This window comes from Zalophus californianus, chromosome 8 (genome assembly GCF_009762305.2).
Source record: "Zalophus californianus isolate mZalCal1 chromosome 8, mZalCal1.pri.v2, whole genome shotgun sequence".
NCBI lineage: Eukaryota > Metazoa > Chordata > Mammalia > Carnivora > Otariidae > Zalophus > Zalophus californianus.
This window is the reverse complement of record NC_045602.1, coordinates 125,132,953-125,160,117: the sequence shown is the minus strand read 5'-3', so window position 1 is coordinate 125,160,117 and position 27,165 is coordinate 125,132,953. Positions and strand designations below refer to the sequence as shown.

The window sequence follows — 27,165 nt, the reverse complement described above, 5'->3', positions numbered from 1 at the left end:
TTCATCACTGCCCAGCAATAACAAATACCCCTCCCCAAGAATCCCTCCCCATTTCCATGGTGTCAGAGGAGGCCATGTGGGGATCCACACTGTCAGCCCCATCCAGCAATAATGAGGCACCACTCCCTTCCCCCAGTGTAAAGGAGGCCAAGTGTAGAGCCTAGATGTCTACCTCTGCCAGCAGTCATGAGATAACCCTCCCCTTGCCCTACTGGTTGGTATGAGTGGGGTCATGTACCTAGCCTCAATTTTCACTCTCACCTGGTGGTAAAGAGTTGGTGCCCCCTGTCTCACTGGCCCAGGTCATCTGAGGCCTACTAAAACAGAAGATTTAAATGAGATCCAGAGTCTCAACATAATTTCCAAAATGTCCACGTTATAACTGAAAATAATTCATCATACCTAGAACCAGGAAAATCTCCAGAAGGAATTAACACCTTGATTTTTGGACTCTTGGCCTCCAGTACTGTGTGAAGATAAACTTCTATAGTTTTAAGCCATCAAGCCAGTTGTTACAGCAGGCAGGTCTAGGAAATTAATACAGAAACCAAAATTCAAACAACAACAATAACAATAACAACAACAAAAACAAAAACCTTACTGGAGAGGCTCAATAGAACAATGGAGATAACGTATGAAAGGATCGGTGAATTTGAAGAGAGAACAGTAGAAATGATCCAATCTGAAAAAGAGAAAATTATAGTAATAAAGAAACAAAGAAAGTACAGAGCCTCAGGAACCTGTGAGACAATGACAAAAGATTTTAACATTTGTGTCACTGGAGTCCCAGATGGAGAGGAAAAGGAAGTGAAGCTGAAAAAACATTCAAGAAAATAATGGCTGAAATTTTCCCAAATTCGACAAAGACCTGAACCTACAGGTTCAAGAAGCTGACTGAATCTCCAACATAAATCCAAATAAATCCATGATAACACTTTTGAAAAATTAAGTCAAAGAAAGAATCTTGAAGGCATTTAGAGAAATGATATCTTACCAATAGGAGAACAACAGTTCAGTTGCAGCAGGTTCTCAATGATCCATGGAGGCCAGAACAAAAGTGGCACAACATTTTTAAGTAGTGAAGGAAAACACACAACATTTTTAAGTAGTGAAGGAAAACAAAGTCAATCCAGAGTGCTTGACAAAGACTCTCTCCTTGACCAAACTCTACCCGGGCTCCTCTGAGCCGACCAGGCCTTAACCTTGGTCTATAAAGACTTGAACAAACACTAACATAGTTTCTAACAGCTCAAGGCTGAATCCCTAGGATGACCCCAGACCCCTTAAAGTGTCTGCCTAAGAAAACTCAAGGCTGCCAAATGAATTCACTGTTCCAGCCAACCCCTGAAGACAGGGTCCCTGTCTCCCAACAGCAAGATACACATCTGCTATGGGAGGGTAGGAGCTAGCAAACCTAGATGGGTTTCACATGGACCAATATCCCCTTTCTGCTTTCTGTAAATTTTTACTTCCTTAACTCTACACAGTACCCCCCTCACTCCCTCCTTGTTCTCAAATTCCTTTAAGATGCTGAGTCATCTCTGTACAAATCAAAGTTGAGTTCAGTTCACACTGGATTCTTTTTCCTATTACAACAGTATACTACTGATCAAAATCTGTCCTTTCTACTTTAAATAATTTGTTTATCTCTGACATGCTGTACCCAGCAAGAAGACTTTTTAGGAATGAGAAATCAAGACGTTCTCAAATGAAAGAAATACTGAACGAATTTGTTGTCTGAAGACCTACCCTAAAAGAATGACCAAAGAGGGCACCTGGCTGGCTCAATCTGTGGAATGTGTAACTCTTGATCTCAGGGTTGTGAATTTGAGCCCCACATTGGGTGTAGAGATTACTTTAAAAAATAAAATCTTAAAAAAAGAAAGAAAACACCATAGATTAAATAAAAAACAGAATCCTAAAGAATGTTCAATTCATACAGGAAGGGTGGAAAAATGGAACAGAGGAATGAAAAACAGAGGAAACAAACAATAAAATGGCAAACAGAAACACTAAGATACAAATAATTACATGAACAGGAAATGGCCTAAATATATCATTAAAAAGTGAGATACCTGCAAAATAGAATATGAAAAAATGACCCAAATATAAGCTGTCAACAAGAAATTCACTTCAGGTATAATGACATAGGTAAGTTGAAAGTAAAAGGATTGAAAAAGATATGCCATACAAACATTAATCAAAAGACAGCAGGATCTGCCATCTTAATATCAGATAAAAGAAAATCAGGGAAAAGAGGTTACATTACATAATGACAGCAGGGGCAAACCATGAGGAAGACAAAGCAATCCTAAATGTATAGGAGTCAAACTGATAGAACCGAAAGGAGAAACAGACAAATCCACTATCAGAGCTGGAGACTTCAATACATCTCTAAAATACGGATAGAGGGGCACCTGGGTGGCTCAGTCAGTTAAGAGTCTGCCTTCGGTTCAGGTCATGATCCCAGGGTCCTAGGATAGAGCCCCGCATCGGGCTCCCTGCTCAGCAGAGAGCCTGCTTCTCCCTCTCCCTCTGCTGCTCCCCCTGCTTGTGCTCTCTCTCTCTGTCAAATAAACAAATAAAACCTTAAAAAAATAAAATAAAATACTGGTAGAAATACTAAGCAGAAAAGCAGCAGAATATGTACTTAACAAAAGAACTTAACAAAACCATCATCCAGAAGGATGTAATTGACATTTAGAGAACACCCAACAACAAGAGCAAGACACACATTCTTTTCAAGGGCCCATGAAGCATTCACCCCAACAGACAATATCCTAAGTCCAAAGACAACCTCAAGAGACTTAAAGCAATCAAAATTATACAGTGTGTGTTCCCTTGACCACAATGGAATCAAACAGATCCAAATCAGTAACAGAGAGGTGACAGGAAATACTCCAAACACATGGAAATTAAACAACATACTCCTAAAAAAATCTGTGGGTCAAAGTGAAGATCTCAACAACATTTTTTAAAATTTAGCTGAATGCAAAGTATCAAAATATGTGGGGCACAGTTAAGGCCATGCTGAAAGGGAAATTTACAGTACTAAATGTTTACTTTCAAAGGAAGAAAGACCTCCAACTAATAATCTAAGTTCCTGCCTTAAACTAGAATCAGAAGAGCAAAAATCCCAAAGAACTGAAAATAGAAAAACAATAGAGAAAATCAAAGAAACAAAAAGCTGGTTCTTTGGAAAGATCTATAAAATGGACAAACATCTAACAAGATTGACAAAAGAAAAAAAAGAAAGAGAAGTCCTAAACTGTCAATTTCATGAGTGCAACAGAGGATATCCTTATGGGCTCCCAGACATTAAAGAGACAATAAGGGTCTACAAAGAACAACTCTACACACATAAGTTTGCAATTTAGATGAAAAGAACTAAATCCTCAAAAAGTACAAACTGCCAAAACTCACCCAATATGAAATAGATCATAAAAACAGCTCTATAACTATTAAAGAAATTGAATTTGTAGTCAATGCAACACACAGACACACACACCTCCCTCTTGAAAAAGAAATATCCAGCACCAGATAGTTTCACTGGAGAAATCTACCCAACACTTATTAGAAGGATTAATTAGAAGAATTAATACCAATTCTATACGATCTCTTTTAGAAAATGGAATAGGAAGGAACACTTCTCAATGTAATTTTAAGAGGTTAGTATTACCAAACCAAAGACAGTACCAAAACAAAACAAAACACCGCACAATAGACACATTTCATCTAAGTTATCAAATTTGAGGGCATGGAGTTGTTCATGATATTCCTTTATTATCCTTTTGATGTCCCTAGGATCAGTAGTTGTGGCCTCTCTTAAATTTCTGATATTGGTAATTTGTGTCTTCTTTCTTTTTTTCTTGGTTAGGTTGGCTAGAGGTCTGTTGATTTTATTTACTTTTTCAAAGAACAACTTGTGGGGTTCATTGATTTTCTCTGTTGTGTTCCTGTTTTCAATTTCACTGATTTCTGCTCTAATTTTTATTATTTTTCTTTTCCTTGCTTTAGGCTTAAACTGCCCTTCTTTCTCTAGTTTTATAAGGTGAAAGTTTAGATTGATTTCTGATATTTCCTCTTTTCCAATATATGCACTAGTGCTATAAATTTCCCTCTAAGCACTGTTTTTACTGCACCCTACACTTTGGGTAAGTTGTCTTTTCACTTTCATTTAGTTAAAAAAATTTTTTTTAAGATTTTATTTACTTGTTTTTGGAGAGAGAGAGAGAGAGAGAGCATGTGAGGATGGGGTGGGGGGTGGGAGAGGCAGAGGGAGAGAGAGAATCTCAAGCAGACTCCCTGCTGACAGTAGAGCCCTACATGGGGCTCAGTCTCATGACCCCAAGATCATGACCTGAGCCAAAATCAAGAGCTTAGCCGACTGAACCACCCAGACACCCCTAGTTCAAAATATATTTAAGTTTCTCTTGAGATTTCTTCTGTGATCCATTGTTATTTAGTAATGTATTGTTTAATCCCCAAATATCTCAGACTTTTCCAGCTATGTGTTATTGGTCTCTAATTGAATTCCATTGTGGTTTGAGAACATACTTTGTATGATTTCTATTCTTTTAACTCTGTTCAGGTGTGTTTTATGGCTCAGAATGTGGTGTATCATGAATGTTCCATTCTTAATTAGAATATATTTAGGCCATTCACATTTAAAGTGATTACTGATATAATTGCCATAACAGCGATCATGTTTATAACTGTTTTCTATTTGTTGTACTTGTTCTTTATTTCTTTTTCTTTCTTCCCCTCTTTTTCTGCTTTCTTTTATTTTGAGCATTTTATGTGATTCTATTTTTCTCTCCTTTCTTAGCCTATCAATTACACTTCTTTTAAAAAAAATTTAGTCATTTCCCTAGAGTCTATAATATATATTTACAACTATTTTAAGTCTACTCTCAAATAACACTATACCAGTTCAAGGGTAGTGCAGGTACTATATAAAGGACCCAGGGCCCTCACAAAAATAGACACAAAAATCTTCAACAAAATATTAGCAAAAATTCAATCCAAAAATATATAAAAAGAATTACACACCAAAATCAAGTGAGATTTGGGGCACCTGAGTGGCTCAGACAGTTAAGCCTCTGCCTTTAGCTCAGGTCATAATCCCAGGGTCCTGGGATCGAGCCCCACGTCCTGGGATCGAGCCCCATGTTGGGTTCCCTGCTCGGCAGGGAGCCTACTTCTCCCTCTCCATCTGCCTCTCCCCCTGCTCATGCTCTCTCTCTCTCTCATAAAAAAAAAAAAAAAAAAAAACCCAAGTGGGATTTATTCAGGTATGCAGGCCTAGTTCAACATTCAAATATCAATTAATATAATCTACCATAGTAAATAACTAAAGAAGAAAAAAATCACGTGACCATATCAACTGATGCAGAAAACCATTAGGCAAAATCCAATGTCCATTATTATAAAAACTCTCAACAAACTAGGACTAGAGGGTAACTTTGAACTGGATAAAGAGCATCTACAGAAAACCTACAGCTAACATCATATTTACTGGTGAAAGATAAGATCAAGAACAAGCCAAGGATGACTGTTCTCATCACCTTTATGCAACATGGTAATGGAATTTCTACTCAGCAAAATAAAACCAAAAAAGGAAATTAAAGGCATATAGGGGAGAAAAAATATTTCAAATCACATATATTACAAAGGCCTCAAATCTTAAAATACATAAAGAACTCTCAAAACTCAACAGCAAACAAATAATCCAATTAGAAAATGGGCAAAAGACAGATATTTCACCAAAGAGGATACAGTGGTGGCAAATAACACATTAAAATATGTTAAGCATGAATAGCCATTAGGGAAATGCAAATTAAAACCATGATGAGATAGCACTACATACTTACTAGAATAGTTTTAAAAAAGTAGTGACCATACCAAAAGCAGGTCAGGATACAGAGAAAACAGATCATTAATATGTTGCTGGTGGGAATGTAAAATAATATAGCCACTATGGAAAATAGTTTGTGTCTTCTTAAAAAACTAAGCAGACACCATATGATCTAGCGATTGCACTCTTTGGCATTTATTACTGAGAAATCAAAACTATGTTCATACAAAAACCTATACATGAATGTTCACGGCAGCTTTACTTGTAATAGCTCTAAATTAGCAACAATTCAAATGTTCTTCAGTGAATGAATAGTTAAACAAATTGTGGTACATTCCATACTATGGAATAAAACTCAGCAAAAAAAAGGGGGGGGGAACAAATTATTGATACATGCAACAACTGGGTAGATATTGAGGGTATTTTCTGAGTGAAAAAAAGCCAAACTTGTAATGTTACATACTGTAAAATTCCATTTATATAACATTCTTGAAATAACAAAATTGTAGAAATGAAGAGGGGTTGCCAGAGGGTAGGGTGGGAGGAAAGAGGGGTGGGTATGGCTACAAAGAGCAGGAAGAAGCCTTGGGATGATACAACGGTTCTGTATCTAGATTGTGGTGGTGATTACATGAATCAACTAGTGGTTTTGGTGTTATAATGTAGTTGTGTAAGATGTTACCCTTGGGGGAAAATGAGTGAAAGTTCATAGAACCTCCATGCATATATCTTTTGGGGATTTTCTGTTAATCTACAGTGATTTTTTAAGTTTATAAAAGGAACTATTGATACAGCAACAACCTGGATGGATCTCAAGAGCATTATGCTGAGTGAAAAAAGCCCATCTCGAAAGGTCACATACTGTATGATTCTATTCACATAACATTCTTGAAATGACAAAATTATAGAGATGGAAAACAAATTACTGGTTTCTAAAGATTAGGGATGGTATGACAGGGAGGGGGACAGATAGCACAAGGGAGATCTTAGTGGTGATGGAACACATACACACAAGTGAATGCATGTAAAACTGCTAAAATCTGAATTAGGTCTGTGGATTGTACAATATCAATTTCCTGGTTTTCATATTGTATATATTGTAAGGTGCCACCCCTAGAGGAAACTGTACTACTTTTGCAACTCCCTACAGATCTATAATCATTTCAAAATTTACAAAAATAATTGAGAAAAATTAAAAGAGGCCTTTGAACCTCAAAATTTTACTGGCAGGAAGCATGTTGAGAAAATGACTCAACTGCAAATGTGCCCAAAAAAGAAAGGATAACTCAGAACAAAAGTCCAAGGAACAGAGTCAAAATCTTAGTAGGATTTTGTGTAGAAATCAACAAGCTGATTTGAAAATTCATAAGGAAAGACAAATTTTGAAAAGAACAGAAGTGGTGCCTGGCTGGCTCAGTCAGAAGAGCATGCCACTCTTGATCTCGGGGTTATGAGTTTGAGCCCCATGTTGGGTGTAGAGATTACATAAATAAATAAACTTAAAAAAAAAAAAAAGAACAGGAAAGTTAGAGAACCCACTATTTAATTTTGAGTGTTATTATAAAGTGCTATGGTAATCAAGACAGATTATAAGACATACTGTAAAGGAATCCAGATAGTATGATCCTGGCAAAGGATAGATATATAAATCAAAGAAACAGAACAGAATCTAGAAATATATCCATACATATATGGTCAAGTGACTGTTGAGAAAAGTACGAAGGAATTCAAAGGAAAGAGGACAGTCTTTTCAACAAATTGCGTAGGAATAACTAGATATCCATACAGAAGAATCTTGATCCTATATACAAAAATTATTGCAAAATAAATATCCAAGGACGCGTAGGTGGCTCAGTCGGTTAAGCATCTGCCTTCAGCTCAGGTCATGATCCCAGGGTCCTGGAATCGAGTTCTGCATTGGGCTCCTTGCTCAGCGGAGAGCCTGCTTCTCCCTCTGCTTGCCGCCCCCCTGCTTGTGCACTCTCTCTCTATCAAATAAATAAAGAAAATATTTTAAAGATTTATTGATTTATTGATTTATTTGACAGAGAGAGACAGTGAGAGAGGGAACACAGGCAGGGGGAGCAGGAGATGGAGAAATAAATAAAATCTTATAAAAAAAATTAATGCAAAATGAGTCATTGACCTAACTTTAAAAACCTGAAAATATAAAATGTTGAGGAGAAAACATAGGAGTAAGCCTTAGTGATTTGGGGCTAAACAAATATTTCTCAGATACGACACCAAAAGCATAATCCGTTAAAAAAAAACCTGATAAATTGGACTTCATCAAAATTAAGAATCTGCTCTTCAAAAGGCAGTTAAGAAAACGAAAAGATAAACCAGAGACTGCAGAAAATACTTGTAAAATCATATGTCTGACAAAGGGATCCAGAATTTACAAAGAACTCTCAAATTTAATAGTATGAAAAACAACCCAAGTTTTATTATTTTTTTAAGTAGGCTCCACACCCAGTGTGGAGCCCAACGTGGGGCTCCAACCCACAACTCCAAGATCAACACCCCAGCCGAGATCAAGAGTCAGATGCCCAACTGACTGAACCAGCCAGGCACCTCAAAAACAACTCAATTTTTAAAAATGGGCAAAAGACCTGAACAGACACTTCCCCAGAAGATATAAATAGATGGCAAATTAGCACATGAAAAGATGCTCAAGATTATTAGTCATTAGGGAAATACCAATTAACACTACCCTGAGATACCACTACATACCTACTAGAATGGCTTTTTAAAAAACACAACCTGGGATGCCTGGGTGGCTCGGTGAGTTGAGCAGCTGACTCTTGGTTTCTGCTCAGGTCACGATCTCGCAGTTGAGAGATCAAGCCCTGCATCAGGCTCTGCACTCAGTGCAGAGTCTGCTTCAGATTCTCTCTCTCTTTCCCACTCATGCGTCTCTCTCAAAGTTAATTAATTAATTAATTTAAAAAACACAACCTAACAGTACCAAGTGCTGCCCAGGATGTGTAGCAAATAGACCTGCCCCACACTGCTGGCAGGAATATAAAACAGAATGACTACTTTGGAAAACTGTTTGGCAGTTTCTTACTAAGTTAAACATACCATTGCCATGGTATCCAGGAGTCCCACTCCTAGTATTCACTCAAGTGAAATAAAAACTTATTCCCACAAAAACCTGCACACAAATGCTTTTGGTAATCTTATTCAGAACTGCCAAAACCCAGCCCAGATGTCCTTCAACGATTAGGTAACACACAGTAGCATAGTCATCAGTGAAATACTACTCAGCAACAAAAAGAAACAAACTACCGCTACCCTCTGAGATGTGCTCATCCAGATTCTTTCTGGAATCTGAAAGAACTCCAGATTCAAAAGGCTCTGCACTGCGGGATTCCATTCATATGATGGTCTGGAAAAGGCAAAGCTGTAGGGCCTGAAAAACAAATCAGCTATTGCCAGGGCCGGGAGGGGGAGGGGGTTAACGGCAAAGAGATCGCATGGGGGAACTTGAGGGGATTACAAAACATTCTATATGTTGATTGTGGTGGTTTGCACTTGTCAAAACTCATGGAACTGTTCACTAAAATGGATGAATTTTACTGTATTAAAAGATATCCCAATAAACGTGACTTTAAAGAATCTAAAGCGCAAACTATGAAAGGAAACAAATAAAACAAGAGTGGAACCTCACACCCTATGGATGGCTGCTATGGAGGAAGAAGAAGGAGGAGGGGGAGGAGGAGAAGGAGAAGGAGGAGAAGGGGAAGAGGAAGTAGAAGAAGAAAATATGTGTTGGTGAAGATGTGGAGAAACCGGAACCCTTGTGCCCTGTCGGTGGAAATGCACAATGGTGCAGCCACTATAGAAAACAGCATGACAGTTCGTCAAAAAATTAAAAATAGAATTACCATATCATCCAGCTATTTGTGGGTATATACCCCAAAATAATTTAAAGCAGGGTCTCAAAGAGATCTTTATACACCCGTGTTCCTAGCAGCATTATTCACAATAGCCAAAAAAGGTGGAAGCAATCCAAGTGTCCATGGATAGATGAATAAACAAAATATGGTATAAAATAGAATATTATTCCGCCTTAAAAAAGGAAGAAAATTCTGACACGGGCTATGACATGGATGGCCCTTGAGGACACTATGCTAAGTGAAATAAGTCAGACACAAAAAGACAACCATTGTATGATTCCACTTACACGAGGTACTTAGAGCAGTCACATTTCTAGAGGCAGAGAGCAGAAGGGTGATTGCCAGGGCCTCAGAGGAGGGGGAAATGGGGAGATGGTGTTTCATGGGTATTGAGCTTCAGTTTTGCAAGATGAAAAAGAGTTCTGGAGATGGATGGTGGTGATGGTTGCACAACAGTGGGAATGTGTTTAACTCTACTAAGCTGTATACTTAAAAATGGTTAAGTTGGTAAATTTTATGTGTATTTTGCCACAACTAAGGAGAAAAAGACTGGTGGTTTTCCACTCAAGAGCCTTGGAGTTGGTCCACAAGGCTATGTGTCATTGAATAAGTCTCTCTCCCCACCAATGGGTTTCCTGTGATGGAAGGACCAAACAAGATGGAACATGGAAAATTGCTGTGGGAGTCTCTGCTGGGGTAGAGTCTGGACATGGAGAACTCCCTGCCCTGTGGGGGTGAAATGCTCAGACAGACACCACTTCCGAGGGAGGGGACCACATGAGGGGGAAAGCGTGGACTAGAGCAGAGTGGCAGGGCCGGCCGGGCCAGGCCCCCGGCACCAAATCTGGCCACCTTGCCTTGGCTGCCAGAGCCCTTTCAGGGGGTCCCCGGACCTTCAGGACAAACTCCAAGCATCCTGGTGGTAAAGCCCTGAACAGTCAGCCACTGGCACTCTTGGCCCCTCTTTTCTACTCTAGCAACATATAACTGTTCATAATTCTTTTCCACACCTATGTTTTCAAAATTCCCTGTTTTGAGAATGCCCTGCCTACCTCACACCCCTTTGCCTGGCCAACTTCTACTCCTTCATTCCTCATTACCGTGTCTACGAAGACTTATCTGACCTCCTCAGGCTGGTCTTCTGTAGTCCAACGGCCCCTGGGATTACCTTTGTCATTGATAATGCTGTTTACTTCACTTTTTCAAAAAATACTTATTGTGACCTACCAGGCTCTAGGGGTTTATCAATGAATAGAACAGACAAAACTCTCTGCCCTTGAAGAGCCCATATTCTAGTGGTACTTCCCCCCCAGGCCTGTGAACTTCTTGAGAGGAGTCATGCTCTGCCTATAATGTGGCTATCCTGAGTGTGTAGCACACGGTGGGTTCCCAGGCCCTTGGCACCCGGGGGCTGAGTGGCAGTTGTAGATGATCCTGATACAGCCCACCAGAGTCCAGGTGGTAAGGGCTGAAATCATGCCGGCATGAAGAGTGGTGCCTGAGCAGGAAGAGGAGCCAGAAGTAGTGGGTTGGACAGAAGGGAGAGGGAGCGTCCCCCACAGCTTCCCTCTCGAGTCACCTCCAGGTTTCTTCCCTGGGTACAGCACGTTAACCTCCCCCCTTCACCCTAATAATAAAGGACATTGACATGGATGAAGCTGTTCTGTAGCCTCGGCTTGGTGTGTCACCCCTAAAAGGCAGAGCTAAGCACCCCCTGCACACATACACCTCTTTGCCCTAGAGGTAGTACAGTGGAGAGTTCGGTTCCCACGCTCGGTTGGGTATCAGACTGGCTGGCTGACTGGGGTGGTGCCAGGAAGCTGTTCTTCACAGGCTCTTCCACTCATTGCTGCGGCCGGCTGGGCAGATCCTTCCGAGCAGCCCTCGTCTGTCCCAACCCTTCACCACCACCCCCTCCCTGCCCCCATCTCCTGCCATGGCCAGTCTGCCCTTCCCTCACCTCCTTCAGGTTCCTGCTCAAATCTCATCTGGTTGGCGAAAGCTGCCCATTCCAGCCTTTTTAATACTATCAAACCTTCTACCTTTGCTCTCCCTTGGCCCTTGGCCCTGTTTACTTTTCTCCCCACACTTATTTCCCTCTGACATGACAGTGGTGTCCTGGAACTGACTCGTAAGGACTTGCAAAAGCCTATTATGCTTCTACGAACTCTGCTGACTGGTCGTTAAGCATAGCGATCATTAAAAATCAAATTATACAAACTTAAGTTAATGATGTTATAAACAAAGGTGAAAAATGCTCAAACTCATCACTTTCCAATTGTTTGCTACCTTTTGCTACTATCTATGTTCTTGAGAGTCTTCACATCTGGGGAACTGCAGTAGCTGTTAACGGCATGCTACCATGCCTTTCCATTCAACTCTGCCTTCAGTGACATCACACTGGTAGCTTGAAATCAGCCTGGTAGGAGTTTTTGCCCCAGAGGCACAGGTACTTGTAATAAATCAGGTTTTGATTCATTATTTTGTTGACTGTCTACACCAGGGTTTGATCATGGGCCCAATCTAATCCAACTATCTTTGTAAATAAAGTTTTATTGCAACACAGCCATGCCTACTCATTTGCATAGCAACTGTGGCTGCTTTCACACCACAACAGCAGAGCTGAGCACATACAGCCTGCAAAGCCTGACGTATTTACTATCTTGCCCTTTACAGGAGAAATTTGCTGACCCCTGGTCTAGCCTTAAGAGACTAATGGAGATGTTAATAATACAATTAAATGTAAACACATATGTCCCGTCTATAGCTAGTACATCGTAAATAGCACACCACAAAAAAAATTTGAGAAAATATACTTCTGGTATTTGAAAACTCTGATCCAATACAGCAGATAATTTGATATGTCACTGATGAGTGAGTGAAATTCAAGCATTTTTATTCTTTCACTTTTGTACTTTCTTCTTCCTCTTTAGTGTTAAGTGAAAATGTCAACATTTATGTTGGTGCTACATTTGTTCATCCATTGCAACCACAGGTTGGTTATGGATATGAGTTAGGCAAAATCCAAGAAAAACATACTTTAAGAATGAACTGGCTCTTTGGAATTTACAACAAAGAGTACTGTAGAATTTTATTATTTTAGGTTTCTATCAGTACAATTTATAATACACACACACATAGATGAACATTTTGTTTCAGAGAGCCAAATGTTAAACATTTACAAGCACACACAATGTTTTGTTTTCCCTCCACTAGAATGTAATTCCTTGAAGGTAAGAATTGTCTTTTATTTCAGTGCTTAGAATAACAAACGTAGCAGGTGCACGGTCAACATATGACACGGATGAACAGATGAACATAGTTGGGTGGGAATGCCTGGTTTCATGCGTTCACTGTCAGACCTTAAATTTCCAGCTCTACCATTACCCAGCTGTGTGGCCTTGAGTAAATTACTTAACCTCTTTGAACCTTGGCTTCTTTATTTAAAAAGAGGAGATAATTCTCTTACCTCACAGGGAGGTGTTGACAATATATGCCTCTGTCTGGTACCTACTAGGTTTTTCCACAGATGGGGAGTTTCCTCCTCCCCCTCCACCCCTGCCACACACATACTCCTTGGAGACCCAGCCCTGCTGCTGTCACAAATTTCAGTGATGTCACAGCTCCCCTCCCTGGGAGCTCCAGCACAGCCATCCTGATGGCCAGCCTGAGTGCTGGCTGAATTGAGAGGGGCAGGGAGCAGGGGGTGCCTGGTACCAGTCTTGCTCCACCTGTCCTTGAGGTCTCACAGCCCCAGTATGAGTCCATCAGCAAAGAAGAGGCCCAAGAATAGAATGGTTTCCAAGGTTGGACTTGGGAGTGGACACAGAGGGGGCTGGACCACACCCAGAGCAGGGTGGGGGCGGGAGGGAGAGGTGAAGGGTGAAGGGAGGTCAGGAGAGTTGGAATGGTTTCCCCATTTCTGCCCCCAAACCAAGGTGACAAAACTCCCAAAGGGTGGTCAAACCCATGCTCAGCCAAATGGAGAAGCATAGTGGAGGCATCTGGGGGGATTCCTCCTGTGTTAGTGCACTCTCTCCCTCTGTCTCTCAGATACAAGATGAAGAACCACAGGGTAAGATACCACAACCTGTCAAAGTAATCGGGCGGAACCGACTTAAGATGGTGAGATGCCCCATTTTGGTCCTTCCTAGTTGCCAGTCTTGTAGTGACCCAGGAGTCCCCAGGCCCAGCTCTGAATGGAGTTGAGCCAAAGTTGAGGTGGGGTGTGGGAGGCTACCCCAAGAATGCTGAAGCTTCTGTTTTCCTGGTTTCTCAACCCTGGCAGGTATTAAAAAACTTGTCGCTCTTGAAGCTGCTCAAGAGCTCAAACCCCCGGATCCAAGAACTGCATAGCCTGGCCAAAACGTGTTGGAATTCACTGCTCAGAGTTCCGAAGATCCTTGGGATCTCCACTGGGTGAGCTCGGCACACCCCTGGCCCCCACCACGGACCCAATGACTACCTTTACTAGGAACAGGCACTGTCTATCTATGCTGACAAATTTAGAAAACCTAATTTTCACAAAGGCTCTGTGACAAAGGTATTGATTAGCCCTATTTTACTGGTGGGAAGCCGAGGCTCAAGAGACGCAGTGACTTGTCCCAGCTAACAAAAGTGGTAAGTGGCAGAGCTAGGATTTGAAGCCATTCCTGCGTGATATCAGAGTTGTCGTCCTAACCATGGTCACAGTCATCCAATTATGGGACTAACCACCAACTGGGGCACCACCCAGGCAAGAGGGGCCACTCCTCCTCAAATCCACACAACCCAGAGATTCACCTGCAGACCCGTCATCTTGCTGAGGCTCGGCTTCCTCATAAATCACATCAGAATATTAAGAAAGTTGACATTTATTAGGCATCTGCTAAGTACTTCACAAGCTTTTCCCGTTTAGTTAATTCTTCACAGCATTCCTATTAGGTAGACAGAGTTACCCCAGTTTTACATACGATGAAGCTAAAGCTTTGAGTGGTAAAATGTCTTGCCCCAAATCAGGCAGATGGTAAGAGGCACAAGCAAATTTGAACCCCGGTTTGTCGGCCTTGAAAGCCTGTGCTCGCCAAGCCACTCTGCCACTTCACTGCCTCCTACTTTGTGGGGCTGGTGTGAGGGTCCGGGGCCTGATGCACAGCAGACACTCAGTGGTGGTAATTATCAGCGGTACTGGCATTATGTGGAGCCTGAGTCCTCATGCCGCTCCACACACACTCAGCTAGGACAATGCTGTGCTTTACAGAAGACTCAGTCTATTACACACACCCTTGGGGCAAGTCTCCTTCTAGCACTAGAAGGCTAACGCCCCCTCTCGGAGCTCCTTTCTCTGAGCTGGCCGCCTCGGACGCGCGGGCAATCAGTTAACACTGGGCTGGAAGGGTCAGGCCTCTCTCGTCCCATAGTTTTCCAACCTGTTTAAAGCAGCAGAACCTCTCTTCGAGTATCCTTCCTCAGGCCCCAATTGTGTTGGGCAGAAAGGTATCCTGCCCTCACCCTGCCCCTCCCCAGGGTGGGGAGGGCATTTGAGAGGTCTCCTCAGAAACTTAAGGTTTCTTGGAGCACAGTTTGAAAACACTGGACTAGTTCACCCCATCAACTGAAATCCAGAGAGGCGGAACCCTGGCCAGTGGCCCACACAGACAACATCTAGTCCTAGGTGTCCTAACCACTGGCCACTGCCTCTTGCCTCCCCAGCCAGGAGGACTCCTTCCCCAGGCCATTATCACCTCCCCTGCCTCCAGGCACAAGGCCTCTGGGGGTGAAGTTTCTTTTCCGGGCCTCTGCAGCTTTCCCCCCTGAGCTGGCTGCATAGCAGTGGTCTCAGGGTGGGGCTGGGGGACCAGGGCCCTCATCCCGCTCTGCTAACTGCCTTCCCTCCCTGTGCTAGGAGCAGCAGCGTCTGCGATAGAGTGGAACAAGATAACGAAGAGCTCCAAGAGGCTGGATGCCCCAGGAAGATACCGGAATTAGAGTGCCCAGGGGAGCCCCAGGTGGGGTTGGGGGGGAGGAACAGGGCGCACCAGCCACCGGCGGCAGTGCACCAGAGCGAGGAGCAGGTGGAGCCTGAGCTCCCAAGGACATCGAAGGGTCATGACCTGACCACGTACCCTGGAGCCCAGGGGAGGCAATCACCCACTGGGGATGCCCGCATTGTCTTCCTGAAGACCTACCAGCACAGAACTCCCATGGGGGACAAGAAGCAGATGGAAGCAGCTGACCAGTGGATCTGGTTTGAGGGGTTGCCCACACGAATCCACCTCCCAGGGCCTCGGGTGATGTGCAGATCATCCGCCCTGCGCTGGGTCAAGCGCTGCTGTACCCGCTTCTGCTCTGCATCGCTTGAGCTACCTATGTGCCATCCATACAGAGTATGACAACACCACTGCCCGGCTGGGGTGAGACACAGGCCGAAGCCAGGCTTGGAACTGGGCCTGAGTCAGAGGCTCAGGATCCAGACTCTTGGGGGCTGTGGCTAGCTAGCAGTGCTAGGGGGAGACCCCTCCCTCAGGCCCAGAGAGGGGGAAACCATTGATGGAGTCCACACAGCAGGGTGGTGGGTAGGCTGGAGCCTCTCGAGATCCAAACAGGGGCTCTGGGGAGGGGCACTGGAAGTGGGGGTTCTGAGGTGGGTCATCTCACTGCCTGGAGGCCTCAGGAGGGTCCACAATTGCTATGGCTCAGAATCTCAGTCAGGAGTCTGAGTAAGGGAGTTCAGGGATTTCCAAATGTTGGGGGAAGGGGGAGCAGTCAAGTAGAGCTCTGCCATATCCCATCCCCTCTTAGACCAAATCACCACCCCACGTTTCATTTATTTATGCTTCAAATAAGATTTACTCTGAACAAAAAGTTGCTTAGCAAAAAAGAAAGAAAACAAAATACTCCACCCTTCCATGAGAGAACTGAGGTCCCAAGAGAAGAAGGGATGAAGGGCTTGGGGGTCCCGCTGAAAGGGAGGCTTCCCCTTCACAAAACCCGGATGCCCAACCTGCAGGACTTCAGCGGGCCCTGGTCCCTGAGCCCTCTCCCCATGCGGCAGCGCCCCCTGGCGGCCTTCTTAGCTCCTAACACCGAGGTCTCTGCTCACAGGTGGCGTGACCTTGGACGGGAGCCAGAGGTGTGAGGTGAGGGTGGAGATGGCGCAATCATCTAAGCGGGAGGGATGGGCGGGCAAATTCACGAGTCTACAAATAAAATCTCCCATTGGGAACTGAAGAATAGTACTGCCGGCTCTGCCTGTTTGGGGCTGGAAAGGATGGAGGGAGGAAAGAGGCCCTCGACCGAGGTGGGGAGGGAAAGTGTGCATCACCATTTTAGCTTTCTTCCACCCCATTCCCAGGCCCCTAAGGTCAGTCTAGAACGTGGCACACAGAAACCAGCAAGCTGCACCCCTCCCCACCCCTGCGAGCTGGCCTCCAGAAGAGGACACTTTATGAAGTCATAGAAGGTACTTTCTGGGTGCCAGATGCTTCACAATGGCCCTGCAAGCCAACAAGGTGAGAGACTGTGGCCCCGAGACAGAAGGTGACTTGGCCAGGCTCACGCGTCTAGGAGGTGGCGGGGCCAGAACTCTAATCTAAAACTGCTGGCTGCTTCCCATTCCATTTTCCGAAGAAAGGAAAAAGGCACAAGGGAGCATCCATCCAGCCCGTCATTCACGTGCATTGCGCCCCGTTATTGCAACGTTGGGTGTCAACAAATGGGTGTCACCTTGGCCTCGAAATGTGTCCCGCCTGGGTCGAGGAAAGCACCCAGTCAGGCCCAGTGTCCGCACTTCGACTCGATAGCTCCCGTGCGACACGACACGCCCAACCCCCAATCCCAAATCCCGGTCGACACCATCGAGTTGGGGTCGCCCTCTGTCGGCAGGAGCCATAGCCCTGAACGTGCAGCTGGGGAGAGGAAAACCCAGGGAACCCGGGCCTTCTGGGGATCTTCCCCTGGAGGCAGGCTGCACGGAGTGGCACCCTCAAGAAAGCAGCGCAGCCATCAAGGGGTGCAGAGCCTTCCCGGGAGGAACCCAGGCCGTGGTGGAGATGGCCGGTGCGGGAGGAAGATGGGAGGGGTTCCCCCGAAACGCACCGCATTAGCCCTGGGCAGCGCCGCCAGCCTGAGCCTGCCGGCGCGGGGCTTCTCGGGACTGCCCAGCCGGGCTTGGCTCCTGCGAGCCTACGCGCGTCTCCCCCGCGTCCGCCCACCGCGCCGCTTCCCGCGCCGCCTCCACCTGGCAAGCTCCACTCCAAGCTGTCTTCCCGCTGGGCTTGCACTCCGGCCCAACTCCTGGGTAGTCGCCATTTCGGTTTCCTTGCTGGACATCATCAGTCCCATCAGTCTTCGAAAATCACCCCTACTCGCTCTTTCGCCCTCGGCACCCTCCATTCCGTCAACCTTTGCGCGAACGTCTGTCTGTGCGCGCTATGCAGGCTATCAGGGCAGCGCGCTCCCAACCAAAACACACCGGCTTGGCGACCCCCTGCACTAGTCTTCCTGGGAGCCCCAAGTGGGGACCTGGAAGGCGTGGGCCTGGGTAAGATTGGCAGCTTCCACTTTGCCACAAAGGGAGACAAGAGTTGGGCCCAAGAACAGCAGTTGGATGGGCCGTGCCTGTGTGCTGAGGCTAGGATCCCTCGTGTCCAGAGCGCCACTGGGGGTAGGGGCAAGGACGCGGGCTACAGTGTGAATGACTCCCAGCAGTGCACTCTTTCCAGCCTTACCAGCCCCACCCCCGGACCTGAGCCGGCACTTGGGCCTCAGACAACCTGCCTCCCACGGTCCCACAGCTGGGGCCCTCCCATTACCACCTTCCCTGTGCTTGACTACTACAATCTGAGGCTCCTCTTCTGGGCTCAGTTAGATCCTGCTTTGGGCAGGAGGCTGCAACAGATCTCAGTGATCAGAGGACACCACCCCCAGAAACGGCTCCCTACCAGTTAACTCGGGGGAAAATTAAAATGTTTGATTCAGAGTGACTTTTAAGAAGTCACATGACCTCTCTGAGCCTATTTCATCCGTTTATAAAATAGGGATACTAGTATCAATTCCACAGGGCTTCAAGCAAATCAGGCTTGGTGTAGGTGAAGCCAGTTTGTGGGGTGTTGGACAAATGTCTGTCCTTTTCCTGCCTCCTCCCTGGCCCTGTGCCACAATAAAGCTCCTTGTGTCTCTCATGAGCACCCACCTAACTGCTCACCTTTAAGGGAATTAGCTGCTTGTTAAAAAGCCAATCTTATGTTCACATTCACAACCTTTTGCTATAATGACATCTGGATTCCAGAGACTGTCCCTCTCCTATTCTGGATCACTTACCACAAAACATGACTGGAACGTGAAGAGGATGAGGCTGTTGAGGCAGAGAGGCCTAGCTTCTCATCAGCTCTGTAATGTTAGGAAAAGTTTATTCCTAATCTTCAGTTTCTCTGTCTGCAAAATGGGAAAATAATGGTACCTATCTCATTGGATTAATTAAGAATACACAGAAGTCACTCTGCAATGGATGACACATAGGAGCACAGTACTTGGTAGCTGCACCCCGATCACAGGCAAACCTGTTCCCCAACTAACAGGTGCAAACACTGAGGCTGGGAAGAAAGGTGTCTCCTCTGTAAAAAGAGGAGAGATGCGTCAGTGGCCCAGTAACTTTAACTGCTTAGATTTCTGGATCACTTCCTACACACCAGGAACTGTGCTAAGCTTTACACTAGGTATCTCATTGAATCCTCACAACACAGGGAAGTACTAGCTTATCCTCATTTTACAAACAAGGAAACCAAGGTAAGGGGAAGTCAAGCAGCTTATCTAAGTCCTCACAGCTAGTAACAGCGCCCAGGATTTAACCTTGCACTCCGCTCTCTTAAGTCCTATAGCCTTATGGCCCTGCCCTTTTTTTTTTTTTTAAGTAGGCACCACACCCAGCATGGAGCCCAGCACAGGGCTTGATCTCATGACCCTGAGATCAAGACCCGGGCTGAGATCCAGAGTCGGATGCTTAACCGACCAAGTCACCCAAGTGCCCCAGGCCCCTACAATTCTGTCTTGCCCATAGCATAGCAGGACAGGGATCCAAACTCTTAGCAAACTCTACCCATTCCTGTCTCAATGCTGTTTTCACCACCACTTGCTACTCTCCTACAGAAAACCTCAAGCAAGGCTTTAATTCCCTCTCCACAGAGGGCCTCTCTTGTGCCCTGAATCTGCCCATACTCTACCTGCCCCTGAAGCTCTGTGTTCCTTGTGCTACAGATACAGGGAGGAGATCCATGTCTGTGCACGGACTGCCCCCTGGGACTGCCAGAGGAAGCTCCTCTTATCAGGGAAGTCACTGAGCAGCTGAAAGTGCTTCCAGAAAAGACTGTTTGAATCGTGCACCCCATAGAATTCATGGGGGCCTGGAGCTTCCCACCCCACCCCCTGGTATCTGCTGGCTGCCATCCCGGCCTCCATTTGGCTCTGATCTGGACAGGGCTGCCTAGAACCGGCAGCTAGGGGCACCCTCTGAGCTAGATATCCCTTTCTCCTTTCCCAATTTCTCTTCGGGTCATAACTTTTCTGTGTACCAGTTATGCACTAGTCTCCACTTCTCTCTCCAAATGGAAGTTGAGGTAGTGGAGGGGTAGGGGTGTGGGGGATGAAAGGAGGTGCAGGCTTCAGACCCCCTAGGAAGTCAAGAGATACACCAACTCAGTGTCGGGGTGGAGGTAACTTTCCCCTATCCTTCGGAAATAAAAACATTTCCTACACTCATCCGTTCACTTGGGAATCTGTGGCCATATTTAATAGTCTACCAGTTCTTCTAAGAAAGCTCACAATGTTTACAAAGCACTATATATCCTTTGTATTTAAAGCAATACAGTGGAAGGCAGAGGTGACAGTTTGTAAAATTAAAGAACTTGCACGTCCTTTAACTATTAATGTCTTCAGAATGAGTTTATTGTCAAAGCCAGAGCCCAAATCCTGGGTCTGCTAGTTCCTAACACGTAACCTTGGGCAAATGCCTTAGTTTCCTCATCTGTAAGATATAGATGATATTTCCTACTTCTGAGGGTTGTTGTGAAGATTAAGAAAATAACATGTAAAGCACTTAGCCCACTGCTGGACATCTATTAAGCACAGCTATTTATTACCAAAATGATAAACAGGGGTGCCTGGGTGGCGCAGCCGGCTGGGCATTGGACTCTTGGTTTCAGCTTGGGTTGTGATCTCAGGGTCGTGAGATCGAGCCCCACATCGGGCTCCGCACTCAGTACAGAGTCTGCTTGGGATTTTCTCTCCCTCCCTCCCTCCCTCTCTCTCTCTCTCTCTCTCTCTCTCCCTCCCTAAAATAAATAAATAAATCTTTAAAAAATACATATTAAAAATAAAATAAATAAAATGACAAACATGTCCCTGCCACTGCCCAGTTCTCTCTGGAACTTGCCTCTAGATAGCGCTTTTATTGTTATTTTAGAAAATCATAATTTTGGGGCAGCTGGGTGGCTCAGCCGGTTAAGCGTCTGCCTTCAGCTCAGGTCAGGATCCTGGGGTCCTGGGATCGAGCCCCACGTCAGGCTCCCTGCTCAGTGGGGAATCTGCTTCTTCCTCTGACTCTCCCCCCGGCTTGTGCTCTCTGTCTCTCAAATAAATAAAAAATTTTTTAAAATCATAATTTCATTAAGGTCGCACATTTTTTCACCCCCAACTGTCATCCGGTTCCATCACTGTATATTGTTGGAGAAAAAAAAACATTGGCTTCCCTGACTTCTGGCAATTTCCAAAAACCAAATTACCACTCAAGGGGCAAAGATTTATCATTACAGAAGATATGCAGAACAGGCACAGGTCTCTGAAGGAAACTCCCAAAGATGTGTGCCAACACAGCTGGAGCAACCAGCCCCCAGCTGACCAAGGGAGACAGCAGCCACATGATGTGTGCTCTGGTGATCTTCCCCAAATAACATTAGCCACATGCCTTTGTGGTTTGTGGTGTCGGGGGAAACCCACTAACCCAGGGGAAGTCACCTCAGTTGGTCTTATCTCCTGGACCCTGCAGCCAGGATTCAAGTCCCATTAACAAGCTGCTTCCTTCCAGCTTGGCCACAGCACACCTCTCCCCCACGCCCCCCTCAGCCAGGCACATTCACTCTCAAACCTTCATCCTGTCAGCTTCACCTCCCTACTCTGCAGGGCTATGAAAAAAAGTTTCGTGGGCAGAGAGCAAAACTCATCTGTGACACCCTAACACTACAAGCTGAAAGCTGCCCACACTCTTGGGCAGATTCCCAAGGACCCAAAGAGGAACACTGATGGTTTCAATACAGAAGTGGGCCTACACCAAGTGCGTTCCACTGAACACATTCAGAAATCACTGGCCAGAAAAAGGAAACTCAATCATGGCAGTTCACCCAAGGCAGAGCAGAGGTGGCTGCAGATGGAGGGGGTAGGACACAGGAATTCCCTGCACTTAGTATTTTAACCAAATGGAAGAACAACCTGCGGTCTAGAAGAGAAGGTGGCCTACTCATTCTCTATAGCTTCCCTGTCTGGCTGTGCAGGGCTCTCACTGGCCCAACCACGGCAGGACAAAGTAAGCACAGGCAGAACCGTGGAAAATACTGTATTTATGTACGTAGGAGGGACAGCTGCAAGCCCCTCACAGAGGACATGCCACCCCAAAGAGAAATCTTAGCAGCAAATTCCTATCTCCCTCAGCACTATCAGCGCAACCCAAGTTGGAAGGCGGGGCTTCCTGTCTCTGGGTACCCATCATACCCTTCCCACCGCAGAATTCCCAGGAAGGCAGGAAAAAGGAACTATTGCCAGAAGTGAGGTCTGGAGGGAGCTGGGGTGCCTAGTCATTCCTAGAGAAGAGACAGTGACTCTGTCACGAGGGGTGGACCAGGAGCGATGCTGGGACTCTTCTCTGGGTCCTAGGGCCTGCTCTGTTGAACGCTGGCAGCAGGTGGGGACCCAGCAGAGAGAACTGGAAAAAAGTCAGTCATGGGTTCATGGGTGTGCACACACAGGCGTGTGGCAGGACACAGGTTGTGCGTTTTCCTCGTGCTTGATGCCTCCATCTGCTTGTCCTCTCCCTGACAGCAGCCTAATACTTTGCACCTCTGTCTCTTTCTGTGGCTACAGATCCAGAAACTGCACGTTTCTCCAAACAGAATAGCTGCAGTTCAGCAACATGGCAAAGGTAACAGCTGTCCCTGGAAGGTAAGACAGATGACTAGAAGAGTGGTTTGCGCCAATCAGATATCCTTGATTTGGTTCTTTTTTAAAATAACAGGCTGGTGACAGGTATGGTGGCTCAAGAATGACATGGTTCCAATTCTGTTATTACCCTGACAGAGGTCCCCTTGCTGACCTCCCAGACAGCAAGGCTTCAGCCGACAGAGGCCATTCTTGCAGTTGTGGTCCTGACTGCTACCTGCCTTCTTGATGGGGCCTCACTATCTCTCCCACACCAACAGAGACTTCACATTTCCAGGGTTCCTCTCAGACCTGGGCTGGACCTCGACTGGAGGGTCTGAGCAGCCCAAGGTGTTGGGGGGTGGGGCCAAGTGCCCAGCCGGGTGTCCAAAGGACCCGATTCTAGACATTGGATTTAGGGGCTGAGTTGAGGGGGATCTCCTTGAGCTCCGTCCGCATGCACAGGTACTCCCCGATGACAGCCATGAGTGCAATGCACACGGCTTGGACCAGCCACCAGGTCAGCGCCGAGGGGAAACGGGAGCTGTAGAACCAGCAGCCCAGGAGGTGAAAGAAATGGACAGTGACAGTGAAATCCAGACACTGCTTCCCTCGCCGGATGAAGTACAGCAAGCCCAGGGCACTGTGGGGAGAGGACAGCAGTGAGTTGTCACTGGGTCGTCCTGGCCTTAGATCATTTGCGGAGTAGAGACAATTAGGATAACAGCATAGTGGTCAGAAGCAAATAAGAGAAGTGTGAAGCAAGGGTTACATTATTAGATGCCTAGAGAGAGCTAGCAGGTAACGCTGGGAGGGAATCAGGCTGGGTAGAAGAAAAACAAAAGTACAAGCTTGATGAGAAATAGTAACTGTCACTCAGGGGAATCCCAGGGACTGGTGGGGATTGCAGCACCCTGAAGCATACATGGGCCATTGAAAGTGGGGACAACAAGCTACTTGTAGCTGGGCAAATCCTCACGCTGGAAGGCTGGCCTGGAATCAAATGATCTTTCCATTTTTCAAGAGAAGCCAGAAATCTGGATTTTTTTTTTAATATATAAAATATCCTGACTTTCAACTAAGTGGAAAAATGTTTTAAACACCACTTGTGGGATGCCAAACAGAACATATCTAGGAGCCAAATTCAGGTCATAGTCAGCCCACCCATTTTTAATCCCAGTGTAAGGTCAAGAACAGTAATGTGCAAGGTGTTGTTCTAAGTACTTCCCATGAATGAATTCATTTAACGCTTACAACTATGAGATAGGTAATATTATTTGCCTCATTTTACTGATGAGGAAACCAGGGCCTAGATAGATCAACTTGTCGAAAGTCACTAGACTAGTGGGAAAGCTGAGATTCAAAGCCAAGATCTTAATCACTATGCTAAACTGCCTCTGAAGAGGCAGGCAATGGTCACAAATGGCCTTAAATGTTACCCAGTCAAACCCCTCAGGTGTACCGACCAAGAGCCCAAGGCCTAGAGAGGAGGGAAGTAATTTGGCCAATGGCACAGGTATCAAGAACAGAACCGACTTCTCCTGACGACCGGTCCAATCCCTTCCTCACCTCGTTCCACAACAGGGAAGTGATCTGAGATGGAAGCTATCCCACAGGCAGCATGCAGAGTGATGTTAAGAGCTTTTCAGCTAAGGCAAAATCGTGATGGAAGGAGCCCTATAATGCAGTCAGTCCCAGAACTGGCCTTTGCCACCCACTTTCATCCACCACTCCCCAGGAACAAGTGCCTGCCTGTCTCATGTCTGGATTTAGGAAGTTAGTTCCAGTGTTGGGACCCCAAAAGCTGGAGAGCAAAACTGGTGATACTCACCAGGTGAGGGCGTTGAGGATGAAGGACATCATGGAGAGCCGGCCTGGTGGGGTGGAAAAGCCCAGGATCTGAGGGGGAATCACAAATGGAAATATGCTGGAAAAGTGACTTGGCTTGGCAGAGCTCCAGGCTCCAGGACCTCCTAAGGAAAAAGCATTCTTCCCAGAGCACAGAAGACCACAGGGCCCTGCGTATGTATGGCAGCCTATTTCCAACAAGGCGCTTTCACAGACATCCACTAGGGTATCTCGTTTGACCCCAAACAGCAGCCGGGAAAAGATTTACAAAGGAGAAACAAAAGTTCAGAGACATTAAGTAACTTGCCCAAAGTGATACAGTAAGTAAACAGCAAGACTACGGACTATTACAGGGTTTGGCAAACTGAGGCCCCACCAATCAGACACCTAGTTTTGTAAATAAGGTCTTATGGAAACCCTACCATACCTATTTGCTTAGGACTATCTCTGGCTACTTTTGTACCACAATGGCGGAGTCGAGTAGTTGTGACCTAAAACCTTTACTATCTTTCCCTTTAAGGAAAGGTCCGCCAACCCCTGGTCTAGAACCCAGGTCTCCAGGTCGTGTGCATGAGATAGCTCTTCAACAAAGCCCAGGATTCCCACAGGCCCTTCCCAGGAGGACAGAAGCTCCTAGGAGACTGGGCACCCAGTGTGTGTGCAACTTCCACCACTCTCGAGACAATACTACTGAATACCAAACATCTGCCCAGCACTGTCAGTTTACAAAGGCCTCTGACTTTCATAATCTCCTGTAACCCTCACAACAACCTCGCAAAGCTATTGTTATTACTGTTACCTCTTTTCAGATAATACCTTGCCCAAGGGCTACACAGAGAATAAGCAGCAGGCGCAAAGATTCCATTCCCAATCTCCTGGCTCCGAGAGCTGGGCTCATTACCATACAACACAGCTGCTTCTCAGATGCAACCATCTCATAGCCCTCCATTACTTGATAAAGCACTTTCATCTTCCTAGGTACCTCTGGGGTCTCTGGGCCTCATAACATTTTTCTAATTATTCTGTCCAGGTTCCAGAAGAGAAAATAGGCTCAGAAAGGTGAAGCAACTTGCCCAAAGTCCCATGGCTAGTATATTTGGACCTAGATTGGACGCTAAACCTTCCTGAATCCAAAGTACAGACTCTTTGTATTGCAGTCCATGAGCTCTGCTACTGGTCTCACGATTTTGCAGACAGGAAAACTGAGGTTTAGAGGGGACAACAGTTGCCCCACATCACACAGGTAGTAAGCGTAATTTTAACTGAGGTCCAATTCCAAACTCTAGGCAGTTTCCATAATACCTCCATGAATGCTCGTTTATCCACCCCCCCTCTCCAATTTGGCACCTGAGAATCTGGGGCCAGGAAAATGAAGTCACTTTTTCAGAGTGTCAGAGAGGAGATGCATCAGGTTGCCTGGAACACAGGCTTATTCTTTATGATATCCAGGTCCTTTCCTTTGTACTAATAATCTGCCTCTGTTGTCAGTGGTTTCATTCTATGGATGGGGCACCTGAGGCTCAGAAAGAAGAGGTACCTTTCCCAGGGTCACAAAGTGAGAAGGTGGTCCAGGCACGTCTAGATCCCGGGCGGGGGGGTCGGACCCACAAAAACACCCCGCGAGGCCGAGGCTCCGCCCGCACCGGCCAGGGTACCCTACCTCGGCGTCGAACATCTGGTCCAGCGAGGGGGTGCTGCGCACCAGCCCGTCCACCAGCGCCAGCCACAGGCCCAGCGAGCCGTAATAGACGGTCTGCATGAGGACGATCTGCGACAGGATCAACAACGGGTCCCACACGTAGCTGCGGAACTGGCCCGCCATGCCGGCCCTTGGGGCCCGGCCGCCACCCGGGGCCTGGGTCAGCGCCGCCGCGCCATGGGTCCGGGGCCGCCCTGGCACCTGCGAGGACACACGCCGGGCCTCAGCCAGCCGGCCGTCACCATGGCAACGCCGCCCTGCCCGGGAGGAGGGACTGAGACAGAGGCGGCGAGCCCATTCCGGGAGTGGGGGTGAGGGCGGGGCGGACAGACCCATTGCCAGAGTGAGGAGAAATCCTGCCCATTCCGGCTGCTCAGGCCCGCCCGTCCGCAGGCTCCTTTGGGGTTCACTCACCAGTGACGGACTCGAGGGTCGAAGCGTCCGAGCGCGGCCCAGTCTCACCGGCTGGCCCCCCAAACAGCGATGACAGACAGGACCATGGAGGAGAAGCCCTACCGGCCTAGAGAGGCAAAGGTCCAGCGACGGCGGCGGCAGCGGCAGCGACGGCGTAGGAAGGAAGTGTTTCCGGGGACGGCGGTGGAGGGGGCGGGGCCGAGAGTGCGCAGGCGTAGTGGGTGCAATCTTTGGCCAAGCCACCTAGACCCGCGTACCGGCCGCCGGGAAGCGAAGTGTGCACA

At 46.4% G+C, this 27,165-nt stretch overlaps 3 protein-coding genes across 6 annotated transcripts in view; 1 reads left to right on the top strand and 2 right to left on the bottom strand.

Annotated features, from left to right (window-relative positions):
• The window catches only part of DBNDD2 (dysbindin domain containing 2), a 35,852-nt gene extending 11,078 nt beyond the window's left edge, over positions 1–24,774 (bottom strand). Inside the window, exon 1 of the mRNA XM_027621474.2 lies at positions 24,752–24,774. The gene's annotated coding sequence lies outside the window, so the exon portion shown is untranslated. The remainder of the gene's footprint in view (positions 1–24,751) is intronic.
• Positions 449–27,072, bottom strand: SYS1 (SYS1 golgi trafficking protein). Of its 3 annotated transcripts, none has more exons than XM_027621478.1 (4): positions 26,882–27,072; positions 26,429–26,668; positions 24,752–24,819; positions 449–527 (listed from the first exon to the last, which is right to left on the bottom strand). In XM_027621478.1, coding segments are annotated over exons 2-4 (231 nt in total). In that variant the 5' UTR covers positions 26,591–26,668; positions 26,882–27,072; the 3' UTR covers positions 449–526. The 3 variants fall into 3 exon arrangements, with proteins under 3 accessions (XP_027477279.1, XP_027477277.1, XP_027477278.1); XM_027621476.1 differs by lacking the exon at positions 449–527 and adding an exon at positions 22,330–23,563 and having other exon boundaries at positions 26,882–27,069; XM_027621477.1 differs by lacking the exon at positions 449–527 and adding an exon at positions 22,985–23,563 and having other exon boundaries at positions 26,429–26,724; positions 26,882–27,069.
• Positions 12,888–16,969, top strand: TP53TG5 (TP53 target 5). 2 transcript variants are annotated; one of them, XM_027621467.1, is made up of 5 exons: positions 12,888–13,565; positions 13,813–13,884; positions 14,048–14,178; positions 15,644–16,151; positions 16,843–16,969. In XM_027621467.1, the coding sequence occupies exons 1-4, from the start codon at positions 13,518–13,520 to the stop codon at positions 16,128–16,130; spliced, it is 738 nt and encodes a 245-aa protein (XP_027477268.1). In that variant the 5' UTR covers positions 12,888–13,517; the 3' UTR covers positions 16,131–16,151; positions 16,843–16,969. The 2 variants fall into 2 exon arrangements, with proteins under 2 accessions (XP_027477268.1, XP_027477267.1); XM_027621466.1 differs by lacking the exons at positions 12,888–13,565; positions 16,843–16,969 and having other exon boundaries at positions 13,627–13,884; positions 15,644–16,167.
• Positions 27,073–27,165: the final 93 nt, after the last annotated feature.